The sequence below is a fragment of the Eptesicus fuscus genome, chromosome 10, assembly GCF_027574615.1.
Source record: "Eptesicus fuscus isolate TK198812 chromosome 10, DD_ASM_mEF_20220401, whole genome shotgun sequence".
NCBI classification, from domain to species: domain Eukaryota; kingdom Metazoa; phylum Chordata; class Mammalia; order Chiroptera; family Vespertilionidae; genus Eptesicus; species Eptesicus fuscus.
In genome coordinates, this window is record NC_072482.1 from 76843800 (window position 1) to 76866522 (window position 22723).

Consider the following 22723-nt stretch of genomic DNA (forward strand, 5'->3'; position numbering starts at 1 on the left):
AGGCAAGCATCAGGATGCTGAGTACTGAGGTCAAGAACAAGACTTCCCCGGACTTGGGGGCCCAGCAGGGTGAAAGGGCGAGGGAAATGCGCTGGAGGTGAGTCCTGTCCCATCGCTGGGTACAGTGGCTCCTGAAAGTCAGCAGCAATGGATAGAAAGGTGTTAAACAGTTACCCTGGAAGGGGCTTCCTCCTACTTTCCCTCGGCCCCACGTCCCCAGCGAGTGTCCGCACCCTCCCCGCCCGAGCACTCCCTCCTCCTCTCCCTCTGCCTCCTCCTCTCCTTCCAGGACGCCCCTCGCTTCCCTTCCCACTAGATCCAGACCTCGGGGACCCCATCGGGGGTGCGGGGTGGCAGGTGGCCTGGTGGCCAGGGAGAGACAGGGCGAGAGCTGGCAGGACCCGGCCCGACGGCCAGGGCGGGAGCGCGGGTCCTGCCCCTCCCCGCGCGCGGGGGGCGCGGGCGGAGGGCGGTCCCAGCCCCAGTCCCAGGCTCACGCTGGCCGCCACCCCTCGTGCCTCCTCCCCGCTCGCCAGTCGGCGGGAGCCCAGGTGCCCGCGGGACAGGAGCGCGGAGGATGTGCGGCCGGTGGCTACTCCTGCTGTGGGCGCTGCTCCCCGGCGCGGCCGCGGGGGGCTCGGGCCGGACCTTCCCGCACCGCACCCTCCTCGACTCGGAGGGCAAGTACTGGCTGAGCTGGGGCCCGCGGGACGACCGGCTCGCCTTCCGCCTCGAGGTGCGCACAGCCGGCTACGTGGGCTTCGGCTTCTCGCCCACCGGGGCCATGGCCGCGGCCGACATCGTGGTGGGCGGGGTAGCCCAGGGGCGACCCTACCTCCAGGTAAGCGCCCCCCCTCCCCCCGCCAGGTAAGCGCGCCTCCCGATCCCCGCCCCGTCCCGTCCCGACCCCGGAGCGGGCGCGGGTGCCGGGACCACCCGGGCCACCCAGACGGCCGCGCAGCCCCGCGCACGCCCCCCGTCGCGCTCAGCTCCCGCACCCCGGAGCCCAAGCCCGCCGCCCCGCTCCCCGCCTCCGCCGCCGGCTCCCAGCTTTCGCCCCGCGAAGCCGAGCCCGGGTGCCGCCAGGCAGTTTTCCGTTTCTGAACACGTCCCGGTCCCCAGCACCCCACCGAAGAGACCTGCTCGTGCCACCTGCCGCGCATCCCCCTCTATTGCTGATGGGGAAAGGAGAGGGACCCCGGCTTTGGGGACCTAACGGACGGCTCTCAGGGTTAGGGGGGGGGCCAGAGGGTTTGAAGCACTTGGCTGACTTGCTGCCTGGGGTCGGGGTGTCTGAGAGAACTTCCCAAATCAGGGCTGTTTGGGAAATCCCGGGCGCGGCGTGGTGCCAGCTACTTCTTCGGAGGGATGAAGGTACGTCTCCAAGATTCCTTTAGGATCTTGCTAGTCTGAGAGCCGCTTTTAAAGATCTGCACAACCTGGAGCCCCAGGCAAAACCCCCTGTTAAGTGGCACAACTTTTTCCCCCGCTTACTTAAGTAGCTAATAAAGCTAATTTGACAACTGGCGAATTGTTTCGAAAGAGCCCCAGGGGAGACGTTGCCTGTTCGTGGATGTCTTTATAAACAGGAGGAAAGAACTGTGAGATGACTGGAGTGAGTACGTAGTTAAGTTAGGTTCTCTGGAAATCTTTGTTTATTTGATCTTGACCAACAATTGGACATTTTTCCACGATGACCTAACAGCGTAGTGAATATACACACCCGTTGTTACTTATCAAAGTTTATCCAAAGATACTGCCCTTTGCTAAAAGTCTCTTGATTCAGATAGAAACTCCTGGTGGTTTTGGCATTGTTTTAAGCTTTGATGATGTTAAAATCAATGCACCCCATAAATTTCAATGTGCGTTTCTCAGTAATCGGATTCCTGGCTTCTAAGTTTGAGTTCTACAATGTTCTGACCGACATGCCATCAAATTTGAACCCTAATTCTGGCACTGAGCTACTCACATTGGCCGGAAATAAAGAAAATGATGGCAATTAAAACTTCATAACCACCCTCTTCTCTAATTTTTTCCCCATAAATTAATCCTTTCTTCCCAAACTAAGTACTCTACAACTCCAATAAAATAAAGTTTTATGAGGACTACACTCTGTTGAAGTCATTGATGTATAAATTTTCTTCTGCTGCAGCATCTCAGACATTAAATTTGTAAACCACAAATTTGACCCCAAACACAGGCTTCACTAGCTGAATAACTTAACTCTCTTATAATAGGAGTAGAGAGATGGTACCCGATATAACGAGCTATCTGAGTCAAAGCTTTATGTTGTTGTGTTGGTTTTTTTTTCCAGGGCGATAAGGGTTAAAGGCCCCTTAATTATCCTTGCATGTTTTATTCAAGGGGACATAGTAAATCTTACTAAGTTAATATAAAACAGGCTGTACTATCAAAGATAACTTGATATTGTTTTTCTCAAATGAGTAGTATTTCTAGAAAACCCACTCAATTAGATATTAAATGAAAGGCCAAGAGTAGAATCCTGTTTCAACATGCCATAATGGGCCCACCACAAGCACAGACTTTGTTAAACCAAAGAGTATTTTCACACTGCTGGTGTTTCTTTTATAAAGATTGCATAAGAATTAATTAAGTGCTATTTAGGTTGATTTTGAACCATAGAACTTTACTTAAAATAATTAGTGAATACGTATCACTGTGAGTTAAACAAAATGAACACTTTTCCAATATATTTAATGAGCAGGAGATAGGATTTTTTCCCTCCATTTTTATTCCTAAGGGGGGAAAAAATCTTTATTTTCATGTATAAAGATAATAATTTTCTTAGTTGCCTGACATTTTTTACTATTTCATTTCTTTAAACAACCTAATCATTTTAGGACATATAAGTTACAATAGAATTATGCTAATCAATTAAGTTCAAAGACAATTCATTAAAAACCTCTAATAAAATTAAAGACATTAAAGACCAAGCTGGGTGATTCCATTATCTAACAGTTGGCATTAAATCTGCTCTGTATAAATTATTTGAGTCTTCATGCAGAGGTGTGATAAGGGTATTCTTTGTGACTATACTCAAGGTAAATAGTGTTCCTAATCATAATATATGCGGTTCCAATAGTAGACTTCGGATTCTGTGTAATATTACTTCCAGGAAGAACAGACTTTATGTGAAACAATGAAACAAAATCACTGGCTTTGGGGGCATCTTTGCATGCGCAGCAGCTACTGGTAGTGGGAGATGGTAGCAGGCTGCATGTTCACCTAAGATGACATCCCAGTCACCTCCCCTTGTGGCTTATTATTTGATTTCATCCTTTATTTTTTTAAATATGCTTTTTAAACTCGATTTTAGAGAGACAGAAAGAGAGAGAGAGAGAGAAAGAGAGAAACATTGTTAGTTGCCTCCTGGACACACACCTTGACCAGGGATTGAATCAGCAACCTGGGTATGTGCCTAACTGGGAATCAAACCAGCAACCTTTTGGTCCATGGAACGACTCTGAACCCACTGAGCAACACAGCCAGGGCCATGCTCTCAAGTTTTACAGACTTGACTTTTAGAGTTTTTTGTTCTTTTATTATTCTGAATTTTATTTTTCTGATTATTTTAACTTCTTTTCAGTGGAATGGTAACTGCATACGAATAAATTCCAACCAACCAGGTAAAGAATTGTTGGCTAACTAGATGTTACAAATCCAAATGCCTATAGAGGTCAGAGAGCAAATGTAGAAGAGTGATGGGCTTGAGTGGAGCAAGCAGGATGTAATGCCACAGAGTAGAAGTGATTGAGGAAACCAGAGTTTTTGCAAGCGAATTACTGTTATGTGTGAATGCAAATAAAGTATTGCTAGTTCTACTGAGTTGGGTTCTTTTTGTTTTTGTTTTTTTGAGACAAGACATAAATTTAATTGTGTGTCTGTGCAATAAAATCTTCTGACTGCTAAATACTGGCCACAATTCAAGTTTGTACAAAGCACCATGTAATGTTCATATGCATACATGGTTTCCATTCAGATAGATCCTGTGGACAACTTAGTCTGCGACCACGAGAAAAAAAGCTAATGTTAATAAAGAATCAGCCTCAATTAGGAGATTCCATGAGAGGCAAAGAAGTGGGTTCCATTTCCTTTCAGGCCAGGTTTATTCTGTTCTAAGAACATTCTGTCCAATGTCAGAGGGGCCCTCACCTATTGTTTTGGTTATTTATTGGTGTATAACAAACCACCCTAAAATACTGGCTTAATCCAAGGATAACACTTACTTTGCTCACAGATCTGCAGTGTGAGCAGGTTTTAGTGGGGACAGATCTCTGCTCCACTTGGTGTCACCTCCAAGTGAGTGGTTGGAATCATCTGAAGGCTTGCTTCACTCACTTGCTTGACTGGCAGTTGATGTTGGCTATTGTCAGGACCTCAGCTGGTACCATGGTGGGAACGTGCCTCTGCGTGCAGGTTCTGGGCTTCCTCACAGCACAGGGGCTGGGTCACAAGAGTGAGCATCCCGAGAGGCCCTGTGGGAACTGTACAGCCTTTTCAACTTACTCTTTGAGTCCTGTAGAGTGTCTTCTGCTGTAGTCACAGTCCTACAGGATTCAAGAGGGGACAGAGACTCCATCTCAACATCACATTGTATGGAGGTCACATGGGAATGAAACATATGAGTGTGGCCATCTTTGGGATAGACATTCTCCCACACCCATCCTACAGACTTGCCACCTGTCTACATGCATGTACTCTCTTGACACTGCCGAGATTTGGAGGCAATGTTTACTTATTCACCTTCTTTCCTTTTCCTATCTCTCTCTCTCTGCCTCTCCCCCGCCACCCTCCCACCCACACACTACTCCACTACTATAAGAAATTAGTGAACAGTTGATAATTTCTCCATTGTCCTTCTGTTCCATACTCCTTACACTCACCCCCACTCCACACCCCCCAAATGAGTTCTGAATCTCCACAACCCATGTAGTTCAATGGTTGCCAATCACCCAATGAAACCACCTCCAGAGGGCAGTGTGACATTTGCTTGTGGGTTGGTGGGATGAAAACCCAGATTTAGTAAATCCCTTAAAGGGCAACAGACTTAACTATCCCCAGAGAGGAGACATTATGAGAATTTGCCCTGCCCATTTTGTAACCCTCGGACCCTGTCTGGAGATATTTCCTGAAATGGTGTATAACCGGGTCCTATCAGAATGGGGAAGAGAAGAGAGAAATGTGGCTGTGAAGTGAAGCCTGTCTCAGTGTACGCTCTCAGATAAATTGTTCTGGAGCGGCTTACACTTGGGGAAATGTTACTCCTGGGCTGCTGCTGAGGTCACTTTCTGCACCATCTTTCACAGAATCGCCGGGGGTGGGGGAGGGAAGCAGTCCTTCTTTTGGCATTGGCTCTTGAAAACCTCACGATTTTGTCTCAATGAGTTAACTCAAGTGCTCACTTCCCTGATGGATGGTGTCCTTCCCGTGTACTTTGCCCCTCTTTGACACAGAGCAATCCCACCCACCGGAGCCACTTAGCAACTGTAAGTCCCCGTTTGAGGCAAGTGATCTGGGTTGATGAATGCCCAGTTTGTGCGAGTTAGAGAAGAGGGCAGCATTGTCGGATGTGCTATTGAATTTGCACAAAAATTGATTCACTCTTCCTTTGGGGGTGTACATCGGTATGGAGGCCGAAATATGTGTCATCATTTGTTACAGCCTTGCTTGTTGGCTGTGTCTCACACTGAAGCCTCTCTGTGATGAGAAGGAAGTCTCCATTCAGCAGCAGGCTAATTGCTGCCCGGCTGTTCGCTGAGGGGCTGAGGAAGTGCTTGGAACTGATTTGAAATCACAGAAAACAGTGAGCACTCTTTGTGATTAACGATGTGCTTCTTTTAAGTGCGCCCCAGCCAAGGGCAACAAAGAAATGTTTCGAAAGCAAATCGAAAAGCTGTAGGGAAAGATGAAGAGAGTGTGCAACCCTGCCACAGCTCAGGGGGGCGGGGGGGGGGGGGCTTTGTAAAGAGATATTTGTAAGTCTTTGGATTATGCCCCCGCCCCCCTCCAAACAACCAGGTGACAAAGGGACTTCTCCCGACCTCGTGCTTTGTGCATTAGTACTATGGACACATGGCTAGCGTAATGCTTGACACAGGGCGATAGTCTTCAGTGTGTGGTTCTCCCTGGCAGAGCAGATGGTTTCATGCCAGCCCGAGGACACCCGCAGACCTGAGAGCCAAGGGAACAATGCACCTGCATTGACTGGCAGAGTTCAAGGCTTCAGGCAACCAACGGCAATTTTTGAATTCTTGAAAGGAGATGCAAGATTCCACTTCAAAGAAAGTAAATGGTAGTTTATTGATTCATCATTTGTAATAGAGCCCCATTAAAATAAAGTTGCTGGCAAAAGGGACGAATTCATTATACATCATCATGTTTCTGGAAATGTTTGATCCATATGTTACAAAAACTGCCTGCAGATGCCACACAATGCTGTTTATTGTAACTTTAAAACAATAACCAATACAGAACATTTAAAAAGAAAAATATTTCTCCAGGAAGCCTCTTCCAAACCCATGTCTTTGTAACTTGTTAAATTCTAGAGTCGACAAAAAACACAAAAGCTACTTCTAAGGACAGTGTATTGCACATTAAGCAGAGAATTTTGCAAAATAATTTCAAGTAGATGATTTTTGCTAATTCTAAATTTGGGATTATATAGCTGAGTGCTATACAAATAATGAATAGACCAATTTAGTTTACTATTGAAGTCTTCTTATTGATCTAATGTAAGCAAAAATTATGAGAAAACCTTCAAACAGTTCTTGCTTTTACAGGTAAAATATTGATGTTTTATGTATTTACTAGAGGCCTGGTACACAAAATTTGTGCACTCAGAGGGGGGCGGTCCCCCAGCCTGGCCTGTGGCCTCTCATAGTGCGGGAACCCTGCGATTGATCGCCCCAAAGAGGTAGGCCCCGCCCACCCATCCGGGGCTCCTTGATGGATTGCCCCAAAGAGGTAGGCCAGAGCGGCCACCAGGCCCTGTCTCTGCTTTGTGCACAGCCATCTTGTGACAGCACGAGGGCATCGCGGCATGATGGCGTGAGGACCACCTAGGCTTTTATTAGTAAGATTCGCTGCCTATCAAGAGCTCAGAGTTTGGTTGATTGGAATTCCATAAAATATTACCCTATAAGTAAATGGCTTGTTGCCCACTGAGTTCCAGTTTAATGTTCTTTCTTCTCCTGCAAGCAAACTGTAGCTTACAAAAAACATATCCCAATTTTCTTCTTGAATAGTGAAAGAACATGTGTAGTAAAATACATTTTTAAACAGATTGATTAAAAAATCATAGTATTTTTTGCTACTTTTGTTTCACTATAAATGCCATAGATGTACATTTCTATGATACAATTTTTCATCATTGAGTTCTTAATGTAACCAACCAAACATGATGGTAAGTCCTTAAAGTGTGTTATCTCATGTAATTCTCACAGTAGCCCTGTGATGTCTTATTTCTTCCATTTTGTAGATGTATAATCCTTAGCCTCTAGGTCACACAGCTTGGGGATCATTTGTGACTTTTGCTATTTCAGTAAAGTACTCACCTATAGACAATGAATGTTGGAATGCTCATTCGTTTATTTCATCAATATTTACTGAAGGTTTATTGAACAAGTTCTAGATGCTGCAGACATAGCATTGAGTGAGATGAAGTTAGTGGTATTGTGGAGCTTATATTTTGGTGGGGGGTAGGGGCAAACAAATAAATAAAATGGGCAACAAAATTATCAGAAAGTGGTAAGTGCTGTGCCAAGAATTAGAATAGGGTGATATGTTAAGGGCCAGTGTGGCTATTTCAGATAAGGTGCTTATAATCAAAACATGAAGGAAAATAAGTATCCCAAGTTTTTAAGGCTATTTTCAAGATTAACCATAGTGTTTACAATTCAAAATGTTATGTACTATGCAGAAGATTGTCTGGCATGGGCATCAAAGAACTCAGTAGACCTTGAATATAGGAAACTGCCTACCTGAAGGAAATATAATTAATACTTTTCAAATGTGTCTGAACCGCATGAGCTCTCTTTTCTATTTCTGTGGCATTGTTACACAAATGTTTAGTAAGCTCAGTGAGAGTCTTTCAAGCTTTGATCTAGAGACTTGGTGATTTTATAGAAGTTTTTAATACTAGGTGTGAATGTTTTTCTCTTCTACCCTGTGTTCTTTCTCATCTTCCATAATCTTAGAGAGCTTATAGATTTTGAGAAGCTAGACCAACAAAACCACATGTGTCTGGGGAAGATTTCCATCTTTTAGGCAATTTTTAAACTAAAATTTTCAAATATTAGTTTCTTAGATAAAAATAAATTGCTAGTTTCTTTTTTCCCCCCTCCCCTGGCAAAGTCCATGCACTGAAACTCACTCATACAAGGAAACTCATGGTAGATAAAACCCTATAGAAGCTAGGCCTCCTGGTACTTTGGGTACCTTTGGTCAAGGCCAAGATAGATTTATGCTGTGGCAGATTCAAGTCTAGTGATGGGTAGTCAGAGCTAACAGTGAACTGAGAACTGGGAAAGATACTGCTTATGTCAGGTGCTCTGAAATTTGTCTGCACATTAGAATCACTTGGTGTCTTTTAACTTTTTTAAGGTCCAGAAAATCCTTTCTCTCCCCCATGCCAATTAAATCACAATCTCTTGTTACAGGGGAGGACACAGACATTAATATATTTGTAAGTTTCCCCAGTGACTCTAAGTGTACATACAAGTCCAGGAACTACTCACCTGGTGTGGCCAGGCTCTTTGGTAGGAATAAGGTGATTCCTTTGTGGTCCACGTGGAGAAGCTTGGAAGATCCCAGGCATGGGTCATGGGGATGCAAAGCAGGACTCCATGCAAAGCAAGCCAGAGAGACCATTTGATGTTTGAAGCAAGAGCTAATATTTGGCATTTAAGATTATTTTGTAAAAACAAAAATAAAGTGGTTTTCCTAGAATGGAAATAATTGTGAGATGAGTTTAATGAATTGATTGATAATTCTACATAAATGAGTAGCGATGGAAGAACTGTGGGTAGTGAGGTATTTCAAAATAGGCTGAACCAGAAATCTCTCTCCTCCTCCTAGCCCTCTACCATTCTTGCACACCTTTAGTCAGTTGGTACAAGCTGCTGTATTTCTAAGCAACAGGAATATTTGCCCACACCGAGGCTAAAATATATGTTATATATGATCACAAGGCATCAGTAGAACATTAATAAAGGGATGTCCCAGATAATTCTCAGCCTGTATTGAAGCCAAGAAAAGTGTTCTGCTCTAAAATCTTTTATTAGAATTAACAATAACAAAATGGACTCCATTTGTATTTGGAAAAAACTCTCCTCAAGTGTTTCTCCAGTTATATAAACACCTAGCCTTTCCCTTCCCACATTCTCTAAAGGTTACTAATAAGCAGTGAAATGCCCACAGCTATAGTTGCAGGAGGGAGAAAGAGGCAAAGTAGCAGAAGCGGTATGTAATTAGTATTTTTTACAAGTTGATGGCTGCCACATCTTCCGAGGTACCAGGAACAAGTCCATGTGCTTGGCAGGTCCCCCCAAAACACCTGCTGGATAACTACTGAGTGGTTAAAAGCAGGAGGTCGTTGTTGAAATCCCAGCACAGCTTGCTGCTCATTCATTATGTTGCCCTCAGCAAATTCCTTAACCTCCATAAGCGACAGTTTCCTTTATGAAGAAGGGAATCATGATATCTAATGCATGGTTTTTGTTGTTGTTGTTTTAAACCTGACCCTCTTGCCCATTTTATTTTCTTATTTATTAAAGTATAGTTGACATACAATGTTATATTGGTTTCAGGTGTACAACATAGTGATTCAACATGTATATAGTTTATGATGCAATCACTATAGGTCTAAAAGCTATCAATGACCAAAGTTATTACAATAACATTGACTATATTCCCTGTGTAGTTCCAGTTATTTAATAACTGGGGAGATAATGTAACATCATGCATGGGGGTTTTGTGAGGAATAAATGAAATAAAATAAATGAAATATTGGCACATGGAGAGTACTCAATAAATACAAGATATAATATAATGAATCAATCACTTAGTAAAAGTGATTACATGGAGACAAGTGTTCCAGCTTTTCAACATGGGAAAAGGTGTCTGTTAAATGTATAGATGGGGGAGATTGATAGAAAATTTGGGGAAAATTTGAGGACTAACTTTAAGCAATTGGTTTGTGAACACTTTGCAATCTCTAACAACTAGAGTTTCAGTAATCATAGATTATACTGACAAGATTGCACTTTCTTTTGCATTTGATTTGTGGGGCCAATAATTGGGTATTAAATAAATGGTGCATCTAATGATAGATAATTATCAGGGTTTCTAATGATGTCCTTATAGAAGATGGACTAATAAAGTTGAATTAGTTACAATCATAGGTATTTAAACATGCATACCCCAAATATGTTGATAACAACCTGGCTACATGAGGCTACAGAATGAGGACCAAAAAGAAAATAATATATTAAAATAATGAAAGGAAACTAAGTTACAATGAGAATACAAATAAAGTTAAACACTTGGTTAAAAATGGTTGTGTATGCACAAAAAGTGTAAAATTGGACTTAATTGGAATTCATTTTTTATATGAAAAAGAAACAATTATTAGTTCATTTTGAAGTCAAAAGATGTTCATGCTAAACCCAGAGATGCAATATTAGCCTGTAAACTCTACTTCTTATATCAAGGGAAGTAATATTGATACTATAATACTGATAATATTGATTCTGTACCAGGTTAATCACACCAGAAGAAACCTTCTAGAATAACATTTTTAAAGGATGTGTGGGTGAACTGGAGAAGTCTATAGGGGGGGTTACAAGGGTGGTTGAAATCTCTGGAAATTAGGTACCTGAGTAATGGGAAAAGGCTGGCAATGTTGTACCTGGAGAAATAACAATTAAGGAAAGACACGATGATTGTTTGAAAGAGTGGACAGTTTTCCTTAAGCCTACAAGGAAGAAAAAAGACCCAGTTAATATTCACGAAAGAGTAGAAGATATTAGCTTTATATGAGAAATACATTTCTGACAATCAGAGGTATTTAACTTAAAGGATTTGCTTTGCGAGATTGTAAGTTTATGAACTTTGTCACCGGAGGCATTAAATACTGTGATCATCTCTTAAGAAATATTTTTGAGCCCTGACTGGTTTGGCTCAGTGGATAGAGGACGACCTGTGGACTGAAGGGTCCCAGGTTCGATTCCAGTCAAGGGCATGTACCTTGGTTGCGGGCACATCCCCAGTAGGGGGTGTGCAGGAGGCAGCTGATTGATGTTTCTCTCTCATCGATGTTTCTGACTCTCTATCCCTCTCCCTTCCTCTCTGTAAACAAACAATAAAATATATTTTAAAAAAAGAAATATTTTTGAGAGAAATCCTCCTTTGGTGGGAGCTAGGATTTAGGTAGCCTTCAGGTTGTCTTCCAACTTGAGTATGATGCTGAAAATAATTTTACTCCACATTCATGCTTTTAGGTTATTCAATAAATTAATAGAAGGGAAGACATTAGGAGCTGTGAAACTGTCTTGTTCTTAACCTGCACTCTCCCCCAACTAAACAATACGTTTTATTATGGTAGGGACTTTGTCTACTATCCTGTACAATCATGTGCCTTTAGCCTTACAAAACAGGCTGAGGAATAGTAGTCACTCAATAAAATATGTGTTGGAAGAAAGAAGAGGGAAGGAGTGATGAAGGAAGAGAAGAGCTTTCTTCTCAAAATTTATTCCTCACATAAACTGGTCATAGACAATTAAGAGATGTCATCTAAAATTTTCTAAAAAATACGGTCATAGGATAGGACGAAGGTAAAATAATATTTTACTTCAATAGTAAGGTCTGAAGTTGCTTTTTTATTGAAGTTTACTGTTAAAGAGTCAAATTTTAATTTTTCACTGTGTCTCTGATACTTCTATAATTTTAGAACAGTATCAAGTTGCAATAAAATGAAGATGAGATTATTGTGGGAGAGAAGTAAGGATGTGTATTTTCAAAGGTGGCACTTACAGAACAAACAGATTGCTCAGGTGGGCCCCTGCATGGAACGCAAGCTAACAGTGCTCAGGTTTTGGCACTCTGGTAGCTGTTTAACTGATCAGTTTTATCTGAAGTGGTTTTAGGAGGCAAGCCCCTTCCATTTTGACTTTTTTTTTTTCTTTTCAAATTTCTAAGATTAGTGAAGAAATAACTTATTAAAATCAGTTGATCTTGAGATTCTGAAGATTGTCTACTGGTATATAGTTTGTTTATAGTTTTATGATTTTTTTAGGACCAAAGATTCCCTCTGCCACAAAAATATTTATCATTTTACTATCAATATTATTGAAGCACCATGATACTTACTATAGAAATTGCTATTAAACAAGCAAATGTTTGAAGGAACAGGCTTTTGAGACGTAGAAAAAGAAGAAAAACTGCAAGCACCTGTTGAAGAAAATGATGACAGATGGCAACATTTTTCTCAAGGTTTTCCCCGCAGCTGTGCTTACACTCAGTTCTCCAGGCTGACCAGCAGTTTATTCCTATCTTTTATTACACCATTGAGTTTTCACTTCATGTTGTTTAACATAGCACCAGTCAAAGCTCTCTTCTGTTACAGAGATTGTATTCAAGAGAGAAAAAAAGACTGACAATGAGTGAGAATCATTTAACATCTGTGCAATCATGTTTTGTTTTTTTTTTTAACAAGAGGTCATAGCAATCTTGTAGAATATAAAAGCTAGCTTTTGGGGGGGGCTGTTATGTTAGCTGGAAAGTGGCAGCCAGTAGTAGTGCTCTCATGCTTAATGATAAATGCCAACTTCTGCTAATGCCGACTTTACAGTTCCCACCCAGCAGTTTGAAACCTTAATGATATATTTCATAATTTTTTCAAAGCATAAAATGTTCAAAAGAAAAAAAATATCCTGTGAGAACATGTTTCAGGAGTAACATTTTTTATGACACAACTATAGACTAACTTTATTGCCAGATTTTAATTATTAACTCAGATTTTCAAGGGTAATAGGTAATAGTTTATCTTTAAAAAGTATAAACAGTATTTATACTTTTTAATTAATGTGATAATCCACAATAAAAACAAAACTATCTCAATGATGATTCATATTGAAGCTGATCTTAATGCAGATATTTGTGTTGGAATGATTGACCTCCACATAAAAGCCATTGATCTCGGGTAATATTACTTCACATTCTACTTCACAGAACATTACAACTGAATAAGTACAAAGAAGGGCTTCTGTGTACCAGCTTTTATATTTACATAATTAAAGTATCTTAAACTCTTACAAAATCCCTACAGAATCATGACTTTCCAACTCCTCCTCAATGCTCTTGCTTTCAGAGTTTGTTTTTAATGGCACTTTATTGGAGCCTACTTTTAGGTATCAGTGTTTTATGTGATATTTATAAAATATACAATATATTTAATACATATATCATACAATTGGATTTTTATAATGGCTGCTGTGCCATGACAATGAGAGTTCACTGTGATCAAATTACTATTTTTATGTGAAAAGTCCTGGAGAATCAAGCACTATAGGAAGATAGCAGAGGAATGGCCTTCACCATGGATTTACAGTAGAGCTGCATCTGGGTCCATTTGCTAAATGGGACTGAAAGTGGGGGTGAGAGACACTATTCAGTTCTAATTCTAAAGGTGAAAATCAGTAAAACTGACTTGGGAGATTTTTAAAAAAATATTTAGTAAGTACTAGTATGGTTTTGTGAATATAAATTTATAGGTGATGTTATCGATATTCAAACTCTTAGTTGGTTGATGTTTTACTGTCAATTCATTCTCTATTTTTTCACCTTACAGGATGATAGTTACAAATAACTATTCCACTTAATGATTTATTTGACTAACTTTATCCCTTTGTCACACTGTCAGGAAACTCTTAAACTCACTAAACATACTTTTGAAGGTTTAGCCAGTTTGCATGAGGATTTTTAAGATTGACAGGTCTTTGAGTGACTTATTTTCTTTTCCCTTCTTCCCCTCCCTCCCCTACTTCTTTTCTTCCTCCAAGCAATAATAGTTGAATGATAGGAAATTTGGGACCTGGCTTTTTTTCTCTCCTCTTGCCTCACTTAATTGTTCTTCTAAGGTTTGCCAATATGCCATTTTTTATTGTATAATGTGGACTTCCTTAAGACTGTGTTTGATTATAGACCATGTATTTTATTAATACAGAGTGAAGGAAGAAAAGAGGTGCTACTGGGGAACATTTTGCTCCCACCAAGTTTTTCCTTTATCACAAAGATGTGAATATTGGAATATGTTGCTTACTTTTTATTTTCATTTAGAATTAGCAAAAGGAAAGGCAGGATACTCCTTTTAAAATCATGCATATTTAATTAGCCTCTGCTCTGTGCAAGTCACTCTGTTAGGCATGAGGATATAAATTAACATTAGAAAACATTCTAAAACATGGCTTCTCTCTCTCAGATCTATTTTTTCTTTCCTTTACAATAAGTAGGGAATGCCATTCAGTGTAAAAGGATTTCAAAGACTGTTTGCATGCATGAACTTTTTTATTCCTAAATGCTGATGTCAGTCTCATAAGATTCATGTTCATTTAGGGCCTAAAAGGTTGTAACAAGATCCCCAGAGTTCAGTGCCAGATGTGTTTGCATGGCAGATCATGCAGACCCAAACTCATTCTAGCATCTGGTTAAACACATTCCACTTCAGATCTTAACCATATGTAAATATAATTGAAAACAAGTGAAAAAACAATCTGTTGTCTCCCTCTTTTTGTTCTATTTACAATGTAAACAACTACTCTAAAGTCACAAATTAGTAACTGGGTTAACAAGATTAGGTATCTATTTCTGGGTAGTTGTCTCATGGCTGAGAAGATAGTGCTGTGTCTAGAATATATTGCATCCTACATGGGAGTGCAGGTAGAAGAATAGGGATTCAGAGAAGGAATGGTCACTTCCAGTTGGAATGATCAAAGAAAACTTTATAGAGGAGATAGAGTCATGGGTCTCAAGAGAAGCAAGTACTTCAGTGGGTGGAGTTAGTGGAGAGCAATCTTAGTGGGGGGAGGAGAGCAGGGGAGTTAGAGAGGAACAATGTGAACAAAAGCAAAGAGCTGGGGAAAGGCAGAGTACCGTATTTTCCAGGGTATAAGACAACTTTTTAACCCAGGAAAATCTTCTATACGCCCAGTCGTCTTATACGCCAGAAAATACGGTATTTAAGGGGAATAAAAAATAGATAATAAAGATCATGTGGTAAGATTAGTGATAGTCATCCTGGAAAATCAGGTGAGACTAAATTTTAGAGAAACTTCATCTAAGTTATAGGACTTTGTACTATATACTGTCGAATTAGATCTATTGACACACTGAGAATGAGTTTGAAGGAAGAATCTGACAGAAATATGTAGGTAGTAGAGTCTGAACTCAGACAGGAGAAACTGTAATGGAGTGGAAGTAAAAGGTGGGTTATTTTTTCAAAGGAAGGCATGATAGGAGCAGGGGCTATCCGTGAAGTTGTAAAGAGGAAGAAGTTAAAGAAGACTGTGGTTTTGACTTTGGATGGCTGGGAGAAGAGCAGTATAAGTAAAGAAAATAAGCTTACAGATTGAAGGTGAATATAATTTTGGATATATTGCATTTGAGATGACAAAAAGACTTCTAGGTGAAGGTTTCTAATAGACTTTTGGAAATGTGATACTAAATAAAGGTGATGATTTGAAACTCTTGGAGTAGAATATGAACACAGACGAGTATAATGTCAAAGAGAGAACTTTAATGTCCAAGTTAGGGGATGGGAATGACAGAGACAGATATCAGAGGTGGGCAATCAACAGTAGAGGCTTCTAGAAGTGGAGAATGTGGACATTCTTACCTTGTTTCTAGGATTTACTTGTCCCAAATTTAGAGGGGGAAGAATTCAGTCTTTCATCATTATGTATAATGTTAGCTGTAAGGTTTTTATAGATGCCCTTTGTAAGTTTAAGGGCATCTATAAGTTTAAACTACCTTCTGTAAGTAGTTTACTGAGAGATTTAACCATGGATGAATGTTTCAAATGGCTTTTCTGCATTATCAAGATGATCATATGGTTTTCTTTTTTAGACTTTTGATACAATGAGTTGCATTGATTAATTTTCTAATGTTGAACCAACTCTGCATGGTCATGATATAGTATCCTTTTTTATATATAACTATTTGCTAATATACATTTTTTTTAAATGTGCAGGTAGGCTCATGAAAGAAAGTGATCTGTAAGTTTTCCTGTAACGCTTTTGTTCTGGTATCAGGGTAATGCTAGCATCAAAAAATGAGTTGCGAAGTGCCCTTTCTTTTTTATTTCCTAGAAGAGTTTGTGAAGGATTGATATTATCTCTTCCTTAAATAATATTTGGTTAAAATTTCAAGTAAAACACTTTGGCTTAGAATTTTCTTTGTAGGAAGTTTTTTACCCATGAGTAGATTATAGGGCTATTTAGAGTATCTCTTCTGATTAAGTTGCTGGTTTGCGTCTTTTGCGGAGTTTGTTTCTCATCTAAATTATCCAAGTTTTATGTATCAAGGTGTGCATAATATTATTAACTTTTTATGTATGTAGGATCTATTTTAATGTTTCTTTTTCATTTCATTTACATCTATTTGTTTTCTACTTGTCCCATCTGCTCCTTGTTTTAATTTTCTCTATTTAGGATTTCTTTTCTTCTTATTATTTTTTAAAATATATTTTTACTGATTTCAGAGAGAAAGGTAGAGACATCAATGATGAGAGCAAATCATTGATCAGCTCCCTCCTGCAGGCCCCACACTGCGGACCAAGCCCACAACCTGGGCATACGCCTTTATTGGGAATTGAACCGTGACCTCCTGGTTCATAGGTTGTTGGTCAACCACTGAACCACGTCAGCTGGGCAGGATTTCATTTAGATTAAATATGTTTTATGATTTCATAAAGTAGATATTACTTAGGATAGAAAGAAGGTACGCTGTGTGTTCTCACCGAAATTCTCTCAATAAAATGAGATGTATGATCATAAACTGAGGGTGGGGAAGTGTTGGCATCTTATATAGAGAAGGTTTATGATATTTGTCTTGGGCGGTTTCCTGAGAGAACAGCAAGAGAGTAACATGGATTTCCTCATTAATAAGGGCCCCACTGAAGTAGACATGTAACTAATAATACTAGTTGGACAGCTAATCTGAAGATATGTTTCCAAATAAGCCTTAAAATTTGAAAAATGGGAACAAAATTGTAATGGAATGTTTTGCATTTCAATTTTAGTGTTAATCAAATCCATTCATGTTTTCCCTCATGAAGGTTGGAGATATTAGCTCTTTTAGACAATCACATTTTTCCAGGATCTGAAATCTCAACATAATTGACAGCTGTCTTTTCTATATATTGAACATTTACAAAAAATGTAAACTTAGCAGTGTACACAGGGCAGATGAACCGTAGGATTTTTAGTGAGTCCCGAGGGAAGTTTCTTCCATTTTCTTTCTCAGAGCTAGGTTATCTGAAAAGCCAGAAAAAGTAGAATAGCTGGAAGGAATTGGTATTGGTGAATGGAAATAGAACAAATGGAGAACTGGCAAGCCAGCTGGATAGTTAGAGAGACTAATGGTTTTGGAAACATTTTGTAAGACTAGGGTAATTATTCTACTCTTCGAACTGATTACACTTTGTACTGTATTCTTTTTGTTTGCGAAACTGTGATTGCTTGATTCATGGAATGAAATGTGAGCTTAGTATAAAGCACAGTTCATTTATCTAAATTCCCTGTTGCCTATTGACACTGTTTCATTTACATATTGAAAATCTGTGTAATTAAAATTGGGAAAAATCACAGTTTTATAGAAATATTTCATTTGAATTGCTTTCACAATTACAACTAGTTCTCAAAGTATATATTTTTTACAAACCCCAACTTTAACAGTAGGAAAAGTAAGATTTTATGTGAAAAACCTGATGTATACATTTTTTTTTTCATAGAAAAATGAACTAAGTCATACTTTTCCTAAAGTGGTTACTACAGTTAGAACAGGCTGCCTGCGTCTGAATACTGGCTTTACTACCACTTACCCGCCATGTGGTCCTGGGCAAGATGCTTCACCTCTCTGTGCTTCAGTGTCTTCGTTTGTGAAATAGAGTTTTATCTTATAGACGTGATATGAAGATTAAATGAGTTAATACATGTAAAATGCTTAAAGTGGGCTTAGGGCGTAGTATGTTCTCAATAAATTGTAGTTGTTACTAGAGTGAAAAAGTTAGGCTCTGAGCATTGCCAATAATGTGGAGTTTGAACAATGTCTAGATCTGGGATCCTGGATGTCAAATTTACACACACACACATGATTATAAGGTACTAGGAATAAAAGTTCCAAATGCCATCCATTTAAGTATGACATTTATTGGTGGTTTAAGGTGTGTGTGTTTTGTTTTGTTTTTGTATACTGTATCTTCTCTCCCAAACATAGCAATCATTTCTTCAAATGTAATTTTAGTGTTTCTAAAGTTAGTATAATTATGTTTTAGCATGTATATTCTAAAAAAATTCTTTGCGATTTACCAAAAATAATCATTATGTACTGAAAAACCAGAATAGTTAAGGCAAAATTTGTGTCTATAAGTGATGAAAATTAACAACATGATCTTTATAACTCTCAATATAGCAAGCTAATGGTAAAAGGCATAGGGAAATATTTTGGAAAAAATTACAATTTAGAAGAGGGAAGGAAATGTCATTAAGTGAGCACTAACTATGGTAGGCATTCACATAAACCCCCATATGCTATTTCATTTATTTATCTTTCAAAATCCATAAAGTAGGGTATATTCTACATTATCCCCATTTTACTAATGTTAGAATAAAAGCCCACAGTTTGACTTCAACAGTTCTTCAGGGCATTTAGGGGAGGGCTGGGGTCAACTCCTAGTCATTTGTTTTCAAAGTTCATGCCCTCTCTGATGCATCTGTCTGCCTCCTAGAAGTGAACTGTATACCATTGAAGAAGTTTAGTACAAAAGTTACAGCTGATCCACAAAAACAAAACTTCCCTAGTTTTTCAATATCTTATAATTCAGTTAGTTTCTTTTCTAACTTTTTATTATATTTCATTTTAATAAGCATATACCATTAAAGCTCATACTAAAACACTGTAAGGATGGGTCTCCTTGCTTAAGTGCAGAAGGGATAGTCCATCCAGGAAAATAGTGGGGCTAGTTCTTGCTTTGCCACAAACTAGTTATTTCACTTTGAGGCAAACAATTTCACACTTAGTGATCTCAAATGTTCCATCTCTTTGGATGCTTTATGGTATTATACATCCACACTGCCTTTTTCTGAAGGTCCAGAAGCTGAAAATGGGCCAATTCCCTAGGGAATTGATTCTCTTAACTGGGACCCCCAGACGCTTAGAAAATTCCAGGGCTTACAAAATGACTAGAGATACAGGATTATGTAATAAGCAAACCCAGAATCAGTTTTTTAAGGTCCTCTTAATCTAAACTCGTTTCCTTCTGAATTTAGGATATACTGACTTTCCCTCCATATTTTCTACAGGATTATTTTACAAATGAAAATAGAGAGTTGAAAAAAGATGCACAGCAAGATTACCACCTAGACTATGCCATGGAAAATAGCACACACACAGTAATTGAATTTACCAGAGAACTGCATACATGTGACATCAATGACAAGACCATAACGGTAAGGAGTCTCCAAGGGAATGCATGCATGAATAAATTGTACACTTACAGTTGTAAAACCCTTTACAGAATAAAAGGAACCAATATTTAAAAATTATATTTGATAACAAAGTCACATCGTCTTTGGGGGAATGTTCTTGAATTCTGTTTCTAAGCCACAAAAGGCAATTTTTGTGTGAATCGCAAACATTGAAGAGCTGTATAGTGTACTGACTTTCAAAAGAGTTTTTGCTTTGAAAATAGACAATAAAGATTGTGAGAAATGTATTACAGGAGAGAGAAGTATGATCCTGAATATAATTCCTCTGATTTGTAATTGGTTCATCTTAGTAAACTTCTAAAATCAAGATGAATAGTAAACTGATTAAAATTGTCTATCAACATATTATACCAGATTTCTTATTGGCAGACCTCATGCAAAAAGTAATATCTTTATACATATGCAAATTAAATATTTAGAGGCTATATAATTCATGTGGTACTTTGGGAGTTTCCACAAATATCTTAGATCAATTTCACTTTGTAAGGACCAGTAAAATTATCTCTTTTATTTGGTAAATCAAAGCTTTAAAAATAGGAATGTTAAAATCTGAAGCTGTTTTGATTAACATCCAGCTTACAGAGTAAAAGAGGAAGAAAAAACACATGCAAAGACATGGATCACTTTTTATACTTTAATGGAATAATAACTATAGTCATTTGACTTACTAAGAAAGAATATAGCTTTTTATTTATCCTCACCCAAGGATATTTTTCTGTTGATTTCTAGAGAGACTGGAAGAGAGTGGGAGAGACAGAAAGAGAAACATCAATGTGAGAGAGACACATATATATTGGTTGCCTCCTGCATGTGCCCCACCAGGGCCTGGGATTAAGCCTGCAACTGAGGTATATGCCCTTGACTGAATCGAACCCGGGGCCCTTCAGTCTGCAGACGGATGTTCTATCTCCGAGGCAAAGCGGCTAGCGCAAGAATATAACTTTTAAAATAAATAGCATTTACTGTATTATTTATTTTAAAAGTTCTTATTACAAAGATCTGACAAAGACACCTTTATCTATGGGGGGACTAAACAATTCCTTTATACCCAGCAAACCCTCCCTCCAATCCTACCACTCTTGGTTGCTAAATGGAAACCAATGTCATATGACAGTACTTCCCCTAGTTGGAAGACAGCAGTTCATCTGATTTGTAACTGATTCACTTTCGTGAACTTCTAAAATCAAAATGAATAATGGACTGATTCCTTAGAAAGTCCCAAGATTCATAAAGTGACTATTAAATAGATTCAAGGTTAACAAACAAACCCAGAATCAGAAGTTCCTCCTGTATTTGCATTTTATGTAAATTCACACATATAACCGGGATTGAATTGGGAATTTCCTTCCTTAGTGCCTATGAAAGGAAAAACTTCTGATCTGGAAAATAATTTTAAATTTCCATTCTACTTATTTATTTTCCCTAAAATGTCTGTGGCATCAAAACAGCTTTTAATTTTCCAAAATCTCTGCTGGTTAACAAGAATATTTGCTGGGTAACTACCAGTTGCTGGTTTGGAGGTTTAGTATGACAATGATTTGTTGTTTTTGAATGCGTGAAAGCATACCTATTTGTCAGTTGTCCTTCACTGTGCTTTGGAACACATAATCTTGCCTGTTGAGAGAGACAATCTCTGCCTCCCCCCCCGACCCGAAACGCACCACACACACACACACACACACACACACACACACACACACAAACTTGTCTATTTGGATACTTAATGATCAAATCAGATTTACACAATTAATGTTAGAGAATTCCAAATGTTATTGTTCTCTTTTCTTCACTTCTGAGATAATTGTGTCCATGTCTGATCACCAGGAGAGCACTGTGAAAGTGATCTGGGCCTACCACCATGAAGACGTGGGAGAAGACGGTCCCAAGTACCACAACTCCAATCGTGGCACCAAGAGCCTGCGGCTGCTGAATCCTGAGAAAACCAATGTGTTGCCTACAGCCATACCATACTTTGAGCTGGTAAATCAGAACGTAAGTTTCTTCAGGTTTTAGGACTGCAGGAGTGCGATTATTGAAAGTGTATAAGAGTTTTTACTTGTACTTAATCTCTTGTCAAGAGAATGTGACTTTGTGTTCTCCTCCCCTTTTTATTAAGACAGGTCCCCGTCCCAAACAAAGGTACAACATATTGGTGCCAAATGTTTAAGATTCCTGTGTTTCAGGAAAAGCATCATGTAATAAAGGTATGTGACTCACTCACAGGCTAAACTTAATTTGTTTGAATGGAGTAGAACTTGTTCTAAAAATGAAAATGGTAAAACATACATAGAAATGATTTTCCATTTTATGAAAGTTATTTAGAGAACAAGAACTGGCTTATCTGACACACATACTGTCTTGAGAGACACCGAATTTAAGGAGAATGCTTGGATTGTAGCTAATCTTCTGGATTTTTGTCCCTAGTTTTACATGTTTAAAGGTAAAAGTTTTGGGATGCATTTGAACAGCTCTAGTTTATCTTAGACAACACTTCTAAAATTTGAATTGTTGGAATTACAATTTAAAATAATATATTTATGCATTGGTAAATTATATCCAGGAAGGTTACATTTGCCACCAAAATTGTTTGAGAATATCTGTCATTGAAAATACCGAATATTCTCATAAAGATAATAGTTACACTATTTTTGAAACTAGGAAAACAAGAAAATTAGTGCATTTATATAGAAGATAAAAAATACAGAATTGTGTAGTAAATAAGCCCAGTTTGCCTGTGGCATATAATTCCCCCCACTCCCTCAGGGATAGATCTCCCAAAACTTTTGCCTGTAGTTGGTGAATGAACAAGCATTTAAAAACCCTCACAGGTCCTTGGCTCTGTGCTAGGTAACTATTTGGCTGTTCCACGGTGGCTGAAGATATCCATGGTCTCAACCGAAATGAGATTGTAGGAGTCAGGACCAAGACATAGGAAGGAATAA

At 39.0% G+C, this 22723-nt stretch overlaps 1 protein-coding gene across 1 annotated transcript in view; it reads left to right on the forward strand.

The window, feature by feature from the left end:
* The first annotated feature begins 561 nt into the window (after window positions 1-561).
* MOXD1 (monooxygenase DBH like 1) overlaps window positions 562-22723 on the forward strand; it is an 81631-nt gene continuing 59469 nt past the window's right edge. The window contains exons 1-4 of the mRNA XM_008140436.3: window positions 562-841; window positions 19596-19742; window positions 21606-21773; window positions 21902-21985. Coding sequence (XP_008138658.2) covers window positions 578-841; window positions 19596-19742; window positions 21606-21773; window positions 21902-21985 — 663 coding nt within the window. The 5' untranslated portion in view covers window positions 562-577. The remainder of the gene's footprint in view (window positions 842-19595; window positions 19743-21605; window positions 21774-21901; window positions 21986-22723) is intronic.